At 36.8% G+C, this 20,300-nt stretch overlaps 1 protein-coding gene across 1 annotated transcript in view; it reads right to left on the minus strand.

The window, feature by feature from the left end:
• Positions 1–20,300, minus strand: part of LOC111873072 (43 kDa receptor-associated protein of the synapse homolog) — a gene marked incomplete at its 5' end in the record, with an annotated part of 26,175 nt that continues 5,875 nt past the window's right edge. Inside the window, 6 exons of the mRNA XM_023867459.2 lie at positions 1–6,525; positions 8,833–9,032; positions 10,341–10,532; positions 12,000–12,098; positions 14,615–14,815; positions 16,930–17,236. Of these exons, the coding sequence (XP_023723227.2) occupies positions 6,318–6,525; positions 8,833–9,032; positions 10,341–10,532; positions 12,000–12,098; positions 14,615–14,815; positions 16,930–17,236 (1,207 nt within the window). The remainder of the gene's footprint in view (positions 6,526–8,832; positions 9,033–10,340; positions 10,533–11,999; positions 12,099–14,614; positions 14,816–16,929; positions 17,237–20,300) is intronic.

Below are 20,300 nucleotides of genomic sequence, written 5' to 3' on the forward strand. Positions count from 1 at the left end.
ACAATAGGCCAGAAGTGGTCGCAGTACAAGGGACTTAGTCCCACCCCACTAGCAATAAAAAAAGTAAAAAATCCATTAGAGAAGTTAAGTAGGCAAAGTGAGTATGCAGCGCAAGGTTGTACCTAGAGGAAGGCAATCAGTGGCCCAGATTTGCTTGAATGGTTGCTGGGTCTGTAGCTGATCATCCTTTCTTTATATTACATACGCTAGAAAAAAAGTTTTTATGTAGTTATATTAGACCTCAATTGTACAAATTAATTTTGCTGGCATAGTGTGGCAGTCTGTACTCAGATTCTTTATGCTCGCTTTTGGGAATGTTTTGCTGATGTGAAGGAGTTGAGATTATTGTGTTAATTTCAAGTTTTTCCAATTTCTCTTACATGTATAATTAAAAAAAGTGAAATGTGGAAAATAAATATATATACAAAACCACTTACTATGATTAAACTAACTGCTTTTCTTGTTAATTCACCTAATTTTACTTGTTGATAAGAATATGTTGTTAATGAATTTATAAACCTGGTCTACAGAAATTTATCCTCTCCAAATATAGCCTATACTTTTTTAGCAGATGCAGATAACAGAAGAAAAGCGTCTAAATGTCTTGATATCAGAGTAGTAAGTTACAAGGTCAAACTGAAAGTGAAGGTTTAACTGAAACAGAACATACATTTCATAAAATGTGGATGAACTGGATTACTACAAGATGCCTATCAACTATAGTTCATTTATTAAAAAGAAGCTGAATTTATATAATGCAACTTCAGTATGTTTATGAAAGCCATAAAAGTACAGAAAGTAGTGATTACAATAATAGCAAAGACAATGAGATGATAAAAGAGCAGTGACAGTGGTGTGTAATGGTGATGGCTATCATAATGATATTGTAGTGAGATGTGAGCACTAGGCAAATTGTGTTCCCTGGCCCGCATATGCCTCTTATTCAATCAAAATATTGAGATCACCTTTTCTGAAATATTCTGGAAACTGCTCAGCAAACACCAGAATTTGATGCCATCCAGTTTCTTCCTAGAAATTTCTTGAAGGGTGATACATCTAACAATAATGGTAAAGATCTTGTGCAAACCCAGTTCAGTTTAGTGCAGTGCAGAGCATAGTTTATCAAAAATTTCTTCTTTAATTTATTAGAACTAGGCCCATTAGCATATATTAACCTCACAAGAAAAAAATAATTTAGGGTCCTACATAAAGTAGAATTTTATTAGATTAATATGAACAGATATTAAATATGCATGACAATATTTCATTGTAGACTTTCCATCCAAATTACATTTAAATACATCGTTTGGTTTGAGAAGGGGACATAATGGCAGATGAAACATTAGGTGGGTGAAGAGAGATAACCTGAATATCATACATTCATTTGTGTGGGTAGTGGAAATATTCCACTGATTGCTGTCTTTCTATTGTCATGCTAAACTGATCAGTGACAGGATGTCCTAACTGTCAGACTTATGTTTATACTTTTGGATTCTTTTCAGTATTAAATAAGTTTGTATTTTCATGATCGTGATTTGGATTCTTATCTGAGGTTGGAACCCACTGAAGTAGTACCAATGCCATCACTAATTATAACCTAAATAAAACCAAAGGGTCAGAATACAAATCACAGCTTCATGACACAATTACAATGGTCTTGTATGACTCTAAGAGGAGTGGAATGGAATACAAGAATTTTCCAAATTGTTCTTAATTAATTCTCAGTCTTCTACGGTCTCATTTAGTGCAGATAGAAATTAATTTCTTTGTTACTTTTAACTTAACTAACTTGTGGCACAATTTAGTGCCAAGGTAATGTAGAGTACAATGCAAGTTTATTTGTGTCAGAGCTAATTAAGAGTGGAGGAACCTGTAATTCTGACATATTACAAAACATATTACAAATAAAAGGCAAAAATTATAATAATCTGTTTTTTTATTTTAATAACATATGCCCATTTTAATTTTATGAACTGCTTTTGGGAAAAGTTATAGTTTTATTTGGGTTTTATGTAAATTATACTGATACACAATAAAATTACACTTCCAAATTATAATCCTCTGGGTTATTACTCCATGTAGTTTGGTAAGTAGGTACCAGTGTTTTGGGGGATCCCGCTGCCTCTGCCTGACAACTTTGGTGCAGAGGGGCAATAACAAATTTTATTCTCTTGCAATGAATAATTTCATGAAGCATCTGGTTGGCAGACAGACACACATAATGTTCTCATTATTAATTCATTTTATGTCCTTGCAAAGAATGCACAGCAAAACCATTGTGTCACTCTCTTCATGATTCAGTATTCCTCCAGAACTGGTAAATAATGGCAAGTTAATATTCAAATTCTCCACAGGATGATGGAATATGTATATGAGCCTTTCCTTGTTGGCAGGCATATAGGCTCTTCTTCAGAAAATATTATATGTTAAGTTATCATACATTCTTTAACTACATATTTGGAGTATTTTCCTTACAAAATATAATTTGAAAGAGAATAATTGCTACCTCTACTTAAAATGCAGGCAATATAATCATGTAACAGTTCTTGCAGTGGGCAAGGTTGCTATTCTTCTTGATTTCCAGTGGACTTACATAGTACTACAAAATTTTTAGCTAAGCAAATTCAGTATTCTGCAATTCTGCAGTGCAGACAAAATCACTCTTGTTAGTAACAAACTGGATGTTAATACTTTCAAAGCTTTCAATACTTTCTCCAGTGTTCACAGTACTGTGATCAAATAATAATAGCATCATACAGCTATCTACTGGTGAAAAAAAAAATGGTTGAATCAAGTATCAATAATACTGGCAAAGAATATTTATGGATGTTGTCAGAATATTAATGCTACATGCAGAATTGCTTCCTTTACAGTATAATTAAGAAAATGCACAAAAATTATCCCTTTTCCTTCATAGGTGTATTTCACATTCACTGTGGAAATGGTTATTATTGTGTCCAGCTCTCTGTGAGCATGTATGAATGACAGTGCCAGTTGTTGTATAATCTAAATAAGTTAGAGCTTAGTGTCTTCAAATACTGAGAAAGAAAATCAACTACGAGTCAAACAGAACATTTTTCTCTAAAACTTGGAAGATAAAAATAGCCAACTACATCTAGTCAGTTTGGAAGGATGGAAACATCATAAACAGGAACAGCCGTGACAATCAAAAACAAATTAGGTGGTTGCTTCACTCCCTGTGGAGAAGAGGTGTGGAACATTTGCCAAGCAATGTACTTGTGCAATTCCACATACCCATACATATTCACACATAAATTAACATTACTTGGTAATTTATTTACATTGCTTTTTGTCAAAATATGGTACTTCTTTGAAACAATATTTCTTTATGATTTTGTTAAATTACTGTATTACTTTGAATATAAGACACATTTCTCACATTTTTCTTGTTAAATTTGAGAAATGTGCACCTTTCTAATTTTTTCCTGAAAGCAACATTTAAAAAGTGGATGTATCTTAAATTTCAGGGCATCTTCTATTTGAAGTAATACAGTATATTCTATAATGAAAAAGGTCTGCCATGAAATTACTAATATAAACATTTTTAATGTTTATGTATTTTTTATCAACAGTACTTGAAAAGAACATCATAGGGGCCTCATCATTATCATAGCTTAGTGTCTTGTAAAGTCTTAATCTGGTCCTAATGAATGGCACTCCAGACTGATTGAATTAATTTACTACAAATCCTTTATCACTAAAATTTAGTTTTGTTTATAACTGGATAATATGGACAATTGATTTAGTTTAAGGTCTTCATAAATATTCTCTTACAGTGTTTTTCCTGCAGTCCCCAAAATTTCTTAATTTCTGTACATCATTGTCCAGGATTCTTCAGCTGAAAGAGTTTCATATTCAAGGGTACTTATCTTTTGGTCTTTAAAACTGTGTAATTAAGTAAAAGTTCGCTGATATGTCTGAGGAATGTCAGGGAATTTCCACTGGACTACATGGAATTCACCCTGGAAGATATGATTCTTCAAAGTCAGTGCTGTGAGAATCTGAAGTAAAAAACTTTATATTTACTTCAGACAAAATTTGTGTGGAAATGAGAAGATTATTGTTTGTTATATATAACGTTTCCATATTACATATTTTTTACTTAATGATCAACAAGTACCAAAGTGGATTTTATGACACTGTGTGAATTTTTTCCAACCTGGTTCCTTGCTTATCAAATATATTACGAGTACTTATGCAGCTCTATATTTTAGTATACTAAATTTCAGAGTTTTTCTATTCAGGAGTAAAGTTATACACTTTGCTTCATATGTTGGAAGTGCTAGATTTAAATTCATTACTGTACAAAATGTAACTTTAATAATGGTTTTAATGAGTACAGTTATAGATAGAGGTGAAGTGAACACTTTAAGTTTGTGCCAGTTACAGCCAGCATATTTGCTTATACTCATGTATTTCAGGATTCATAATGCATCTATTCATGCATATGAAGTTACAATTTAAAAAAAACAATGTGCAATACGAAAACATGTGGCTGTTTTTAAAGAAGTTCGTGTCTGATTTTGGATGACTTTGCATGTAGGAAACAGCTCCTTGTTCCAATGGAACAGTCAAGTAAGTGATTATATCCTGTTAGTAAAAACTCTTCATGAATTAATGGGACTGAGTCATTGCATATATTAAGTTATATCCATTATCATTTTTGCATCTTCTTCAACATTGGCTTTCCAGTTGGTTATATTTGGTATTTAAAAGTGAATACTTAAATGAAAGATAAAATTAATATTTTGTTGTGTAACTAACTGACTGACCAACTCCAAGATGGAGTTCTTCTGGAGAAGCTATAATTGCTGAGCTATTCAAGAAGTTCTCTACAACACATCAAATCTGTCATACTTATACAGTAGGTTTCACAGGGTTATGAATACTTAAAGGGCTTCTACTGCACTAGGTGCATTTGGATTTAATTGGCGTGACAAAGGGATAAATAGTAACAGTTTAAATGAGCCTAAATCTACATACAGATTACTGTCAATACAGAAGTTGGAAAGCTTGAAAATATTAATTTAATATCTCTCCAGAGATGATAAAATTGGTGTCAAACCAGGTAAATATTCTGAGACAAATGTACTGATGAGAATGTAATGAAATAGTATAAAGAGATCTGGAAAATCAAATTATTCATGAACATTGATGATTATATAACACATTAAAAATGATAAAACTCTGCTGTGGTATTGTTCCTGTTTATATAAAAATATATATATCAATGAGAAAAATAGGATCACCCACAGACTGTCAGTTATAGGTAGAATTCCTGTATGTGTGTTGTAGTAATTACAGTGTCTAATGGAAGTATGTAGAGAGTCTGTCACTTACAGTATTTCTTGTACCAGCCATCCAAGTGAGGTATCAAGAACTGTCCCTCTGTCCTACATTCCAAATTGTTTTTGTACATCTGGTCTCTAGCTATAACTGACAGCCTATGCCACTGTGCTCTTTTTAGTCTCTCAGTAGTGTCTTTGTGGGTAGTTTTCTGCAAGATTCTTCTATGTTTCCAAAACCATAAAATTTTTACTATGAAATAATTGAATGTATGAGCACTGCATAATGGTCAAATATATTTTGTTCAGTATACATAATAAAAAAAGCTATATGCATGTTTACTAATAACACTTCTCAATTAATCTTGTATAGATTTACATGTGAAAATAAATTGTTGAGTAAAATGATCAGGACTTTAGTTTAAATATGTCAGGGATATCAGAAATGAGAGAAGAGGAAGCACACAATGTGTGTTCATCTCCTAACATTTTGTTTACCTACATTGCTAATTGCAGTTTTCACTCTGTTAGATTGAAAATACTTCCAGTATCTCTAATTTTTGTTGAAATGGTTTATTTGTGGCAATATTTGCTTCTTGTACAAGAACCATGTATGCTACTTTTCCTACAGTAATGTTTTCAACAACTGACCACATTTATGTGCACTTTTGGATTGTGAGAAGTTAGGAAACTATTAATAATATTCATAAATGTTCATAAAACATAACAACAAAGACAACACTATATATGGTGAGCATTTCCTTAAAATGTGGGACTTACATTCACAGATATCATGATTTAAATTTATTCTGCATCCTCTAGACTGAATTTTATGGACCAAGCATTTTCATCCTTAGTATGACAATACGTATCCCCATCAGAATACTCATTCTCATACGATTACACTTGGAGCATCCCTTAATTCAAGCACCTCTCCAGAAAATGTAACATGACTATGAGCTTATCAGTTCTGAGATTGAATTTTCGATACCATTGGCAGTGGTTCCAACCTTAAACAGATGAAGTTGCTTGATGGCTATTGAGTGTCAGACTACTTGCTCTGAGACTCAGGCTTGCAAGGCTGAAAGTGGAGTGATGCTGGTTCATGCTGTGGGGATCATCACAGTAGAGATACAGCCGAGAGCTTACTGAACGGTGACAATCTGGACAGATGCGTTTCTTCTTTTTGTCTCGGCGCTTCAGAATGTCATGAGCACATCTGGATTATGTGCAAACAGACATTTACATTATTAAAGGAGTGAAATTCAGACATTGTTTGTGTAGCAATATATGTGATTCAGGTACCTTACAGCTTATTTTGTGGTGAAGCATTAGACTCATGAGTGGGAGGTATATAATTTGAACCTTGGCTGGGTTACTAGATATCCTGATGGTTTACCAAGTTTTTCCTCAATTTCTCCACATGAATACTGGCACAGAAGCTTGATATAGACCATGACAACCAATATCCATTTCCTTATATAATCACTAATATTTTGCATTGTAGTCTGTGATATAATATAATACCTACAGTTTAAGTGAAAAAGTAAAATGTAAAGCTATTCCTGTAACAGGCTGTGAAGGCCCATAGGGTTGTGAGAAGTCGAGGCTTCCACATTTTCTCTAGACAGTTGGTTCACAGATGGCTGTAAGGTTGACAGCCTTATGTGCCAGCTGCCCTTTACCTCCCAGGAAGATTCCTGGTACTCATTCATATTAGAGGCTCCGTTAACCCCACAACCATAGTGCAACTGAAAAAATCCACCTCATTGGGATTCAAACCTGTGACCTTCCAGCTTGTAGCATAGTGCCTCAAGCAACTACACTACTATGTGCCCTCCTACAGTTGAAATACTATTATTAAATAATGTAAGAATCAATCATTCAAAGAAAGAGTGAATAAATCAATCTTGATATATTCTATGCAGGTATATCTGCTTTATGTTTTACAGTGCCTGTCTTCAGAGGTTCAGTTTCAAGAAATTTAGTGTTGGGGGATGTAAGGTGCTTACAGCCGTGTCTGTGAATATTATGGTTTTCTGGATTGTGACACCATGCATTCTTGTAGATCATTGCCATTGTTCCTCTAAAACAGTGGTAAATATCTGAAACAAGGATTTTGATGGGGTCTTATTTTATTAAGTGACTGGGCCTGTACTGCCCTATTTTGTACAATTGAATTTGAAAACTTAATGAGGGTTTTTCTATGTTTTTTTTTTGTACAAGTTCAGGCGTTTGTTGACACATTTGGGATTGTATTCAATGTGAAAATAGAGTATTATTCTGAGTGGTGAGTTACATTATTTTTCTGGGTTTTCTGTCTGAAGTGACCTAGCTAGTCAGGGTTACAGGTTTGCAAATGCTGCAAAGATATAAATATGGTCATGTTTTATTACATGCTAATTGTTTGTTAATGTTCCAAAGATGCAAATATGGTCAGAGTTTTGTAATGTTCTTATTGTCTGCAAATGTTGTACAGTAAGAGTCAGATTATTATTATGTTATTATTGATATGGTCATTATTGTGCTTTATAAGTCTTTTGGTGTTTTTTGCTATAAAATATGTTGTTGTTATTGATATACCAAATTTTCTTGAGTAATGCTTAAAGCTTGGACAACCCAGGGGGCATTGGGAACACAAAAATGGAACCAGATACAAAGGCAGTGATCACCCCCCAAACTCTAGGTTAAGAGGGAGGAAGTTGCTCAGCACAGTAGACCGCTGTTAGTTGCTGAATACTGAATAACAATGGAATCTGTCTCACCAGTAAAACTTATTTCGTGGAAGCATCAAAGGCATGTACACAAAACAGAGAATTTATTATTTACTGATAACGGTATCAAAGTTTAGGAAAGTTATACTAATATATCTCTTAAGAAAGCAATTAAATTTTTCTTGGCTGCCTTTGTAACGAATAGTAGACATAGGCAATACTGAGTTTTTGGAAATATTGATATGTGTGTTCTTCCAAATGGTAATACAGTGTTTGGCTCTAACCAATAATTTATAAGAAATGTGGTAGTACAACCATTTGGTGTGACCTGAGCTCTGCGCTGAACAAGAGTGGTACAACACTATCTGACAATGACATAGCCATAATTAATGTAAAACACAAGGCCATAGTTCACATCCCATCAAATGGCCCAACTGGAAACTGAAATTTTAGGAAAAATTAAATTAAAAAATGAATGAAATAATATCTTAAAGATCTTAAAGTGTGTGACGATGGTATGTTAGTACAAATATTATTGTGACATGTTTTTGGACATTATCCATTGTCCTGTCTTTATCTAAAAACCGTCTTGTTTATTTTTTAAAACACACTGTTTCGGAGACTGGATTCTGTCTCCATCTTCTGGGAAAACCTAGTCAGTTGGGCCCAATTGATAGAGCTAGTCCCGATCTCTGGACCAGTTGTGTTTTGAATAATAAACAGGACGGTTTTTAGATAAAGACAGGATGACAGATAATGTCCAAAAACATAATATTTGTACAAATATATTTGTAGTAGTGAGAAGAACGTACCTGGCATGGAGTATGTGCGAACAAGGTAATGCCTCCAAACTGTCAGAATCCAGCCCAAATGGCAAATTGCAGGCACCACACTGTAATTCCAGCTCCTCTTCTAAACACTGTGCCAGCCGTTCATGTACTGCTTGTTGTTCATCATCACCCAAACTCTGGTAGATGCGGCTCAGGCGGACTCGAACTGTTCTCACTAACAGCTGGTCATATGAAAATTCTAATGAAATCAGAGCACTTCCCATACCCTGTCTAAAAGCTAAATTTTAAAATATACAAACATAAGAAGTTTACAAATTTTATAAGGGTTCCACATGGCTTTCAGCTCTAAAAATGAACATAGAGTGATATTATCACTTGTACAAGAATTGTATTAGTGACTAGAGATGGGGGTTCGATTGGTTATTGAATTTATTGACTACTTGTATACACCACTCAGAAGTACACTTTATAGATCACTGACAAACAGAGACTAGTCTATTACATTCTCCGCTAGCTATTTCCTGGCAACAGATTTTACTGAGGGAGATATTTCATCTACCTGCACTCAGGTCTTTTCATGGCCATACATGCAGAACTCTTGTCAAGTGACAACTCAACTAACTGGGTCCCAGGCTGGCAGCCATTTCACACCAACCTCCTAGTCTTCTCTTCACAGGCTAACTGACAACTGACAACTGACAACTGAACTCTCTCACTCACTGACCAGCTACTTCACATTACTTTACACAACTAAACTGCTGACAACTCTGGAACTTGACTGACCTTGCTTATAACTCGGCATGAACCACAAAGAAAACACCGATTTCATTGTTATAGTCCAAAAATACCTCGACCATTGCATGCATATCCAGTGTTGCAGGAACCTGTTTATTGAGCAGTTGCCTAGCAATGGCCCAGGTATTGTTGACATGTCTACCGACCATTACCAAGCAACATGTGTTTCTTCACATGACTATTGCATAGAAACAGCTGTACATGCCACAGTACTGTTTAAGAAGCAAGTGGTCATAAGAACGTCTTGATGCAAGAAAGAAGATGTAACAGAAGAATGTGGAAAATTACATGGTGAAGAGTTTCATAATTTATACTTTTTGCCTAGCACTGTTAGGGTGATTATATAAAGGAGGAAGAGATGGGTACAACACATAGTACGCATGAGAAAGTGAATAATGTAGACAATATTTTACTTGGAGTATATGAGGAAAGCAATGGAAATCCTCAGCTTGAAGAGCCATTTGAAGCTGAGGTTTGAACAAGGTGCATTTTGAATACAAGGCAGATGCTGTAACCTGGATTAGGTGAGATTACTCTGATTCACATGAATGACTGGATTAACATAATACTTCCACAATTTACATACAAAAGAAACCACTTTGTGATTGAAGGAAATAGATTTCTATTAACAACAACCATTTATGTGAATTGAATAGAACCTTCCTTAATCAGTCATCCTCATTCATTCCCACCTAAAATGAAATTCAATGGGTTAACTCTTCCATGCTACTAACCTTAGCCCCTACAGAACTAGCAACCTCTAGAAGCCTGGTGTTGAATTCCAGAGGGCGGCAATTGCATATCTTCTGTTGCAGTCTTAGTGCCTCTAGACATCTTGCAGCTCCATCCATAGCCTCCATCTGACAGAGTCTGTCACCCATTCCTGCTGCTGATCCCATTGCACTCTCATACTGCCGGTACGCTTTCTGGAATACGCCACAAGAAAGTTCTGAGCAAATTTGCAACTCCTTTTCATCGTCCACATATCTGTCCTCTTTAATAATATTTGCTGAGCCAATCAACTGATATTCATTAAATTCTGCTTGATGTTCATGCTGCTAGATGGTACCTTTGCAATTTTCAGCTTACCACCATCAATAATACCAACAATTTTATTGTGCCTCAGTCAGCATGACTGATAATTATTGCTTAGTTCCACATGGGGACAGAGATTTTCTCTTCATCACGTTGTCCATGTAGGCTCTGGGCCTACTCAGCCTCTTGTCCAAGGTTTGATCCTGACCATTCATTTCCATCTAGTGTCAAAGTTAAGAATGTGTGGAGCAATATTTCCATTCCCTTATAGGCGTTCATGGTGTGGTACTAAATCTTTAAGCAGACATGCCTCGAAATTTTGCTGGAGCACACATGTCTTGTACTTTGTACACCTCTTTGATTTTACAGAAATATTTTTGAATGTAGATAAACTATGAATGTATGTCTGATGAAAACTGTTTTATTTCTCATTTAATATGAGCACAATGTTTATTTTATGACTAATGAACAGTGTAATTCACATAAAATTTAAAATTATGTCGATAAATAAATCTCAACTGTTCTACAGGGCAATGATTGTATAAGTCTTAACTTAACATTCTGTATCACTGCGGTTTGCTGTTTGCATGGAAACTATTTGCATGAATTGCTTTCTGCAGTTATGGCTGCATATTTCACTCCCATAATTTCCAAGCTTCTTCTTCACTAGTTTTTCAACTTCAGTTAACTATCAGTATTTGTAGCAGAATGCTGCCACTTCAGTTGGGGGCCATTTAATTTTGCCTTTTGACTCTTTGAATAGTATATGTTTTAACCAAGGTAGTAATAGATTCTTAAAAAGTTCTCTTTTGGGGTGGGGGGGACTGTTTACATTAGAATAGTAAAGATGTCTTCACTTACTGTCCACTACTGGGACACCTGTACTACATCTCAACCCATCCATACAAATAACAAGGACAGTAGTTGCAGAGTGCCATGAAATTGGAGAAACTAAGCAGCTATTAGCCCTTTTTCTTTATTAGTTATTAGCTCAGGAGGACTAACCACCACAGAATTAATGAGTTGTTCTAGATTGAATTCACAACCCATTGAAAGTTGTCCTTGTGTCTAGTGGTTAGAATATGGGGTTATTATTCATACATTTTCTGATTTTATCCTGCCTGCTGCTATTAATTAAAAGAATTAAATAAATATCAAATAATCCATCTGTAAAATCACAACTAATTATATAAAGACAGGATTTGAGCCAACCTGAAGTTTTTATGTGTTAAATACATCCCTGATAAAGACAAATATCCAGCATGAATACTGCAGAACAGACATACAGTTGTCATGAGCCTTTAGTGATTATAACGATATATTCTAAACTACCTGGTGAGATTTATTAAAATACTTACATTTATTTCAGATTTTTTCCGGTAGATATCACCCATGATTCGGATACTTCTGGCATATGTGGCCTGGTCCCCAGACACCAGTGCCAGTCGTGTTGCTTCCTTAATCAACAAGAGGAAATGTAACAAAATAACACAAAAAAGGGGATAATCAGAAAGTAACAGGACTAAGATTCTGTCTTCATAATAACAGATATTCTTTTCAGAAAGTTATAACATGTCAGCAGGCACCTGCCACATTCTTGCAAGTTTCTCTAGAGGGTGTAAATAGTAGAGCTGGCATGGATTTGTGAACAGAACAAAAATACAGGATGTAATATTGTATAAGCATATGAGCTTCCATGCGTTCGTTTGGTTCAATTCTTCTCTTGACTCCTACTGATTCACTCTTATTCTCTGATAAAGCTGATGGGAACTGATGGGTTGGCTTCCAAGTTCTCATCTGTGTCTATATAATCCCATATTTCTGCAAGCCACTTGCTTTGCATGCTTCCTGCTTCATGTCAATTTCTTGTTTATTTTATTCTTCAGCCCTGAAGATGGAGGAGAGATATTTCTCCTAAATACTGGTCATTTTCTGTGGCCTACATGGTGTTATGTCCCAGAAGATAGAAATATTCTAAGCATTATGGATTCCACCTGGAACTTCTTATGTCTCTCATTTATACAGCATATAATTTTGTGTGCATACACATAAGCTGTGTAAAATTAGAAGTATGGTTATTGACAGAAAATCAATTATCTGAGTCCTTTTCAGTGGCTTATTTTATTCTTTTCAAAGTCTGCTCACAAAATGCAACTGACATGATGAAATGAAACTCATATCATAATGCTATGGGACTTAGGTCTACTTACTGAAAAACTAATGAAGTAACAGTAAAGAATATGGGGGACAAAGTTGCTCGCGTCCGTGACATTCTTTAAGTCATACGTGTCCCCTGGGTAGTGCAAAATGAGCAACAAACCTGGCAAAGCTTCCAGAACTTGAGTGCTCTCTATTGGGAAGCAAAAAGCAAATGGATTAAATGATCCCAAATGCAGCCATTGGAAACCAACCAACAATAAAGAATATAGCCAAAAAAATGCAGAAAGCAATGAAATGTTGCAGTTTGATCTACTCTCGTTGAGAGGGCAATGGGAATATTTTTAGCCTTTATCAGTAAATATTTCCATTGTAGCCTGTAAGTTTATACTATTTATGCACAAATATTAACATTGTGCAATTATTGTATTTTTGGACATTATCCATCATCCTGTTATTTTATTTAAAACACAACTTTTTGGATCAGAGTATCCCTGATCTGGAGAGAGGGACTTGCTCTATTGACTGGGCACAACTGAGTAGGTTTTCACCTGAAGACTGATTTAGAACCCAGTCTCTGAAACAATGGGTTTTAAATGAAAACCAGGGCGATGGATAATGTCCAGAAACAGAATTATATTAACATAGCATCGTCAAAAAATTTTAGATCTTATTAACTTTGTGGCTGCAAAACTATTAAGCAGTAAATTATGCCTTGACACTCTTAAAATAAATTAGAATCTGAGGGTTGAATGGACAGTGTGAAAGTATCCCCTAATTTTCGTGATAGTTGTGTTTGTGTTCCCAAATGTGGTAGCATAACTCAAAATTATTGCTAATTTATACCATTAATTTTAGCTGTTTCAAATCATATTCATTTTCTCTTTTGTTTTAGAGATATCATTTAAATATTTTTTAGTCTTCATTAAAAATGTTCACATGATATTCATGTAAGTGAAGAGATTCCTGTATAACACTTCTACTTGTACATTTTGCTTAGTTTGGGGTTGTAAACTTAATTACTGTAGCTCTGCATTAGTTGCTACTTCATGTATCTATATCACCTGAGACAGTGTTTCCAGTGTTTATAATTCCGGGAGGTGTTGGCTTGTTGAGGTAGACAAGTTTTTTATTACAATTAAGGAAGGTACGAAATTAAGACATGATCAGTACTTATAATCTATCCATAATTCACAGTATCCTTAAAATGAATGAAAATATCCTGGGTCTGGTCAAGTGGGATCTGTGGTGAACAAAGTGGTGCTGGGGCAGGTTTTCTCCGAGTACTTCGGTTTCCGTTGTCAATCTTCATTCCACCAATTGCTCCACAATCACCCTCACCTATCATCTGGGGCTGGTACAATAGGCCAGAAGTGGCCGCAGTACAAGGGACTTAGTCCCACCCCACTAACAATAGAAAGAAAGTACGAAATGAAAACAAGTGGTAAAGAGTATCTTTTCTTTATAGATACATAAAGATGGCAAGAATTCTATCACAGTGTTGGTAACAAACAATACTGAAAGTAAAGCAAGGTGGAGAATCAATTTTGGAAATGTAAAATAGTTCTACTGCAGGAGTTTCAGGAGTCCAGGAGTGGAAGAATGGAAGTTGTAGCAGTATTTATGAATGGATCTGATTTTAATTCCAGACATAAAGGAATATTCCATCTTCGGCAGACCTTCCTTTTTTTTCCTCAGAGCTCCTACCTGACTAGGGTCGCAGTATGGTTCACAGGAGTATTTTTCAGCTATTCATTGGTCTCTGCTAGTTCGTGTGTCACTCTGTCACAGAAATTCAGTTTCACACGTTACTTACACTACAGTAGTCATGTGCATCCCCCAGCTCTCCCTGTTTGCGTAGCGCTGATGCCATTTGCAGCAGAGCGGCTCGGTGGTGGCGGGAATTCAGGTCACCCAGTTGCAAACTTCTTGACAAGTCATATGCTTTTGCTGCATAGCGAGCACTCTTATCAGCATCCTGTAGTCTCCCGAACAGCTCAGACAGCCCAACATATACCTGCAGGATTTTCCCTCAAATTAGCCATTCCTTTACAATTTTGCTTTTGTTTACATTATGCAGTATCACATGATCATATGCCAGAAGTTCCACAGTGAGGAAGAAATTTATAAATGTATGCAAAATGATTAGAATGTAATGAGAATATTACATATGAGCATGTGCAGGAATGGGTTGAAGTTTACACATGAAATCATCATGTAAGCTTGCTGCAGTGCGTGAAACAGTTTGTTACTACTACCAAGGAAAGGACAATCATTGAAGAGATTGTAGCCCTACTGCAATAAAATATAAGGGCAAATCAAAAAGTTATTTCCATAAATTTATTTTTCACAGATCATATGTAAAACTAAAATATTATGCAATCAAGTTAATAATCCGTACTGTAGAAATGAGATATTTCTCCTGCCACCATATACAATTTTATTGACACTGTCTTGGAAGAAGTATCTAGGCACTGCCTAGTGCCTAGATCAAAGCCAATGTTGCTTACATAATGACCAAATTTGATTTGATTCAGCAGCTAGCAAGATGTTTTCAATGGTCCAAACAGAAAGTAGTCTCTGGAGGCCAAATCTGGACTTTCTGGTGAATCAGGCAGAACCTCCCAACCAAACTTCTGCAGGCAGTTCACTGTCTGGAGAGATGCATGTTGGAGAGCATTGTCATGAAGCAAGATTGTTCCATCTGGGAGGGGATTGGGGCATTTCCTTGTGATATTATCTTCCAGTTTCATAAGTGTTATACAGTAGGGACCAAGATTATGGTGGCCCTGTGCTCAAGGAAGATGATAAGGAATACCCCTTCAATGTCCCAAAAGATGTTAAGCATGTTCTTATTTTCAGTCAATATTGCCTTGACTTTCTTGTTTATTTGGGAAATTGCATGCTTTCGAAGATGAGACCATATGAAATTCCCAAATAGTTCTAGTGGCTTCACTCATCAGTCTGTATAAAGAATAACCGCATCAACACTCTGTTCTCTTTATCCATGTTTCATATTGCTTGCCTGACAGTGAAGGACCTTTGATAATTCTCAGACCTCTTTCAAAATCAGGGCACCAGTTTTTGACTCCCTGGAATGTCATGGCCTTTACATCATACACGACAAACTCTTGATGAACTTATCCTCAAGAAAACCCTTTGGAAAAATAGAATCACTGATTAAACTTCCAGGAATAACCACTCCTGCAACGGTAGTACCATTTTAACCAGCTGCTGTGAATTTTCATGCAGCTGCTGCCACATACTGTCTATCACATGAACATCTGTCTTATATAGTCACGTTCACTGTTCATATTGAAATAAATTTCTGATTCATCCTTGAACTTCCCTTTGGTCTGTCATGATGAGAATCAATGTACAAGAGGACAATGGTAGCAGTTATGCTTTCTGGAATTTGGAAAAGTCCAATGAGCACATATAAGGCAGAAAATTAAACACCGAAAACTCCTTCTGAACCCAGCCAACTGCTAAGAAATCATGCACATGTTCATGCACACACTCAGGAGGAAAGGAAAAGGCAACTGTAGTGATAACATTTTTTGAACTACATTCAGTCCTCAAAGAATTCTGAAAATTTGCTCTGCAGAACTGAAGAGAAAAGGAAGGACTATTCTTATTCTCTTCTGAAGATTCTGACAACTCCATGTTCAGCCCATTTTCTGAAGAGAAATGTAAGAGACAGAGATATAAAGCAGCGAAGACAGAAAATTCTGACAATCAAATATAGATAGACTTATCTGTGAAGGATAAGGAGGTTACAGAAAACTGAAGCAATCTGTTGCCTTAGGAAAACTCTGCCATTTCGATATTTATCTGCATGGAAGAAAGACAAAACAAAGTGCTGAGGAAATGAATACTTTTGTCTACCAAGAGATCTAACATTGGCATATCTGTAAGATGGATGGGGTGGACAACTGAGCAGCAAACACCCTTAAGAGAAGAGACAAGGGAAAATAGTATGTATCTTTCTATATTCCCCAGTTACCTTAACTCGCTAATGACAAAATGTTTTTGGCAGTGTCAAACACCAACATTCACACCCCATATTCAGGTCCAAAGAAAGCAGTTTCATCTGAGGCATGAATACAATAGAATGAATCTGGTTATCACCTGAAGTTCCAGGGCAGGATCCTGAATTCCTTGAGCAATCTTGTGGGCATGTTGAAAGGCCTCTAACGCCTTGCAGAAGCCGGCCAGCTCCAAGTAGACACTGCCCACTGTGAGATGCACATGCCCTGCTGTCCGACACTGATCACACTCGTTATAGAGGGAGTGGCGAGCATATGCAAGTGCACGCTCCAGGCCACCCAAGCGTTCGTGTGCCCGTGCCAAGTTGAGGTATGCCTCTGCTCGCAGGTTCGGACTGTCGGCCTCTTCGGCGAGACCAAGTTGCCGGTGTGCGAACTCTAGCGCCTCCCTGACAACATTTAATTAAGGCAAGGACACCTCTAGGCTTAATAACACATTTGTATCTAGTATCAGTATCAAGAGGATTACTGGGAGATTTCTGATATGCATTTTAAATCAATGCATCAAATTTATTTATATTAATAATGACAGAAAAGTAAAAAGAGGCCTATGGTACCAGCCCCAGACAATAGGTGAAGGTGCTTGTGGAGCAATTGGTGGAATGAAGATTGGCAAGGGAAACCGAAGTACTCGGAGAAAACCTGCACCAGCGCCACTTTGTCCACCACAAATCCCACTTGACCAGACCCGGGATTGAACCCGGGCTGCTGCAGTGGGAAGCCAGCAACTAACCGCTTCAGTTATGGCGCGGCCAGTGGAAAGACAGCTACACTTGTACTAGGTTACGATAATAAGACTCGCAGAATAACAACACGGCAATGAAAAAGTTGTGCTGCTATCTAGGGATATAATTAGTAATTGTTCAGCAAAGACAGACACTGCAATACCGACACAAACATACGTTCACCTGCGGCTGCCTGTTGATATTTCCTGTGCCTATTCGTGCTACTAGCAACTAAAATACATAAAGACAGAAGGTCAAGAATTATGCTTTTATGCAGAATATAACTGAAAGGTGCAGACAAATCTTGTGCAGGAGTTCCTCATACGAGTACATAAAAGGAAAAGAAATCCATATCAACATGTGCTCAGAAACATTAGTTGATACAGTTCATTTATAATAAGTGCTCATAATATCCTCCATGAGATTCAAGGAACTCCTCGACACGTCTTACCATGGACTGCCTCATTCGTTCAAAATCGTCAGGGTAGTTGTGGATATTCTGACAGGCATCTACAATAGTGAAGTGCCTCTTCGTTGTAAATAGGAGCTGCATACACAGGGAATTTATGTGTCCCACAGACAAAAGTCCAGAGGATCGAAAGTGTCGAGGGTTGAGTCCATGCAGTGGGTCCTCCCCTACCTATCGATCAGTCATTATAGATGTTATCGAGAATATCTCTCACACCACGGCTAAAATGTGTGGAGCAGTATCCTGTATGTACCATATGCATGCTCTGACCGTCAGTGGTACATCTTCCAGTAGATCTGAAAGATCATGTAAGAGAAAAATCTAGGTAGGGTTTGCCTGTAAGCCTATTTGGCAAAATATGTGGGCATACCAAAAAGTTACTAACAATACCTGCCCACGCATTGACGCTGAACTGCTCTTGGTTTCTATACAATATTCTTTCAGCTGTAACTCACAACCTAAATGTTTTCAGACATATACTGATATGGGCATTTCTTCTTGTTTGGTACGTGGAACTCGCTCCTAAAAATCTGTCCGCATCCCTTTTAGTTACACTTTATTAAAAATCTGTCCGCATCCCTTTTAGTTACACTTTATATGTAAGGACCATCAGCATAGACCAGTAACCGACATATCTCATCCAAGCTGAAGTTCAGTAACTGCAGATACAGACCTACACTACAGGTAAAGACAAAAGGCATAAAGTAAAGAGCTGTAGCTGCGTTTAAGCACCGCACCATGAATATATATAAAGAGTGTCCGGATGAAACGTATCCAAAATAAAAAATGTATATCTCGGAAACTAATTGTCATACACGTATCCGGTTTATCGGAAAGGGAAACTCTGAAAGTTTTTCATGCCCGGCTTACGCGCAAGCGCCGCCACATTTCTGCTTCCATATTAGGAATCACCTGGACAGAGAGAGATAGCTGGGAGATGGATCGACAGAAGTGGACTAATCGCTTGGCTTCCTATGTCGCCAGACTTAACCACAGTGGATTCTTTCTTGTGGGGTTATGTGAAGAACATTGTCTGCGACCTTCAACACCTGAAAGCCCGCATAAGGGACGCTGTGGCTACGGTAACACCAAACATGCTTCAAGTATGGATATTTGTCCTGCCACCAAGGGAGCCCACATTTAAATTTACTGAGAAAGTTATATACGCAGAAAAAAAAACTTTGATAGTTTCCTTTTGTGATGGGGTAACCCATTAATGTGTATAACGAATTCTTTCTGAGATATAATGATTTTATTTTGGATACCTTCAATCCGGACCCTCTGTATGTGAGTGGAGGAAAATGTAAACACCTCTTAACCTCGACACTAGATTCAGGCAAATAGTCAGTTTCATACTCAGGCTGTTTTAGCGCAACACTCAATGAACAGGAATTTGTTTGAGCTCCAGAGCCGGTCTGCTTTGATGGCCAATAAGGAACTAAATCCTTTCATGGGACAGAATTATGATAAATAAGGTCATACCAAGTCACTTCACTGACTGAGCGTGTACTGCACAACCAGAAACCATTTTTAGCCCTGTTTTATTAAATACTCATAATATGGAAACATTATACAAATGAAAGTTTTAAATTTCAGTGGGGTCTATATTTTGTTATAACGGTCGTACATACGATGCTCCATTTTTGAGCAAAACTGATAAAGCTCGATTTGGGCTTTGTGTGAAGTAGAGGTACTGATCCTATTTCAAACAAAATCAGACAGCTGCTGGTGCAGACCCTCACTGTACATTATTTGTCGAAATTAACCATTTAAAGGCTGATTTCGGCAATTCAAACGCGACAGTCATTTGTATGAGAAGGGTGTGGTGATAGGGGAAATGGGAAAGTTCATTGCAAGTTTAAATAGTTTATTACAAAAAGGATCTATCTTCTATATAATATATAAATTCTCAGTTCCTACCTCATAGGAAACACATTACTTCTCCATCACAAAAGACAGCCGATGAAGGAAACGATGTCTGTTTATTGTGAGAACCACACGGAACACATAAACACAGGCTGCGGGCAGAGTTTAGTGTGTTAAAGCAGGTGGTACATATACCTTAGCACCACTCACATACTTACTTATGGAGCTGAGCCCTTCTTGAGAAGAAGTCAAATCTGCAGCTACTCAAGAATTTCCCAGCATTTTATGGAACCCGAAGATTCATTACCGCGTTCACAAGAGCCCTCAACTGGTCCCTATACTGAACCAGATCAATCTAATCCATACCATCCCATCCTATCTCTCTAAGATCCA

The sequence above is a fragment of the Cryptotermes secundus genome, unplaced genomic scaffold, assembly GCF_002891405.2.
Source record: "Cryptotermes secundus unplaced genomic scaffold, Csec_1.0 scaffold120, whole genome shotgun sequence".
NCBI classification, from domain to species: Eukaryota; Metazoa; Arthropoda; class Insecta; order Blattodea; family Kalotermitidae; genus Cryptotermes; species Cryptotermes secundus.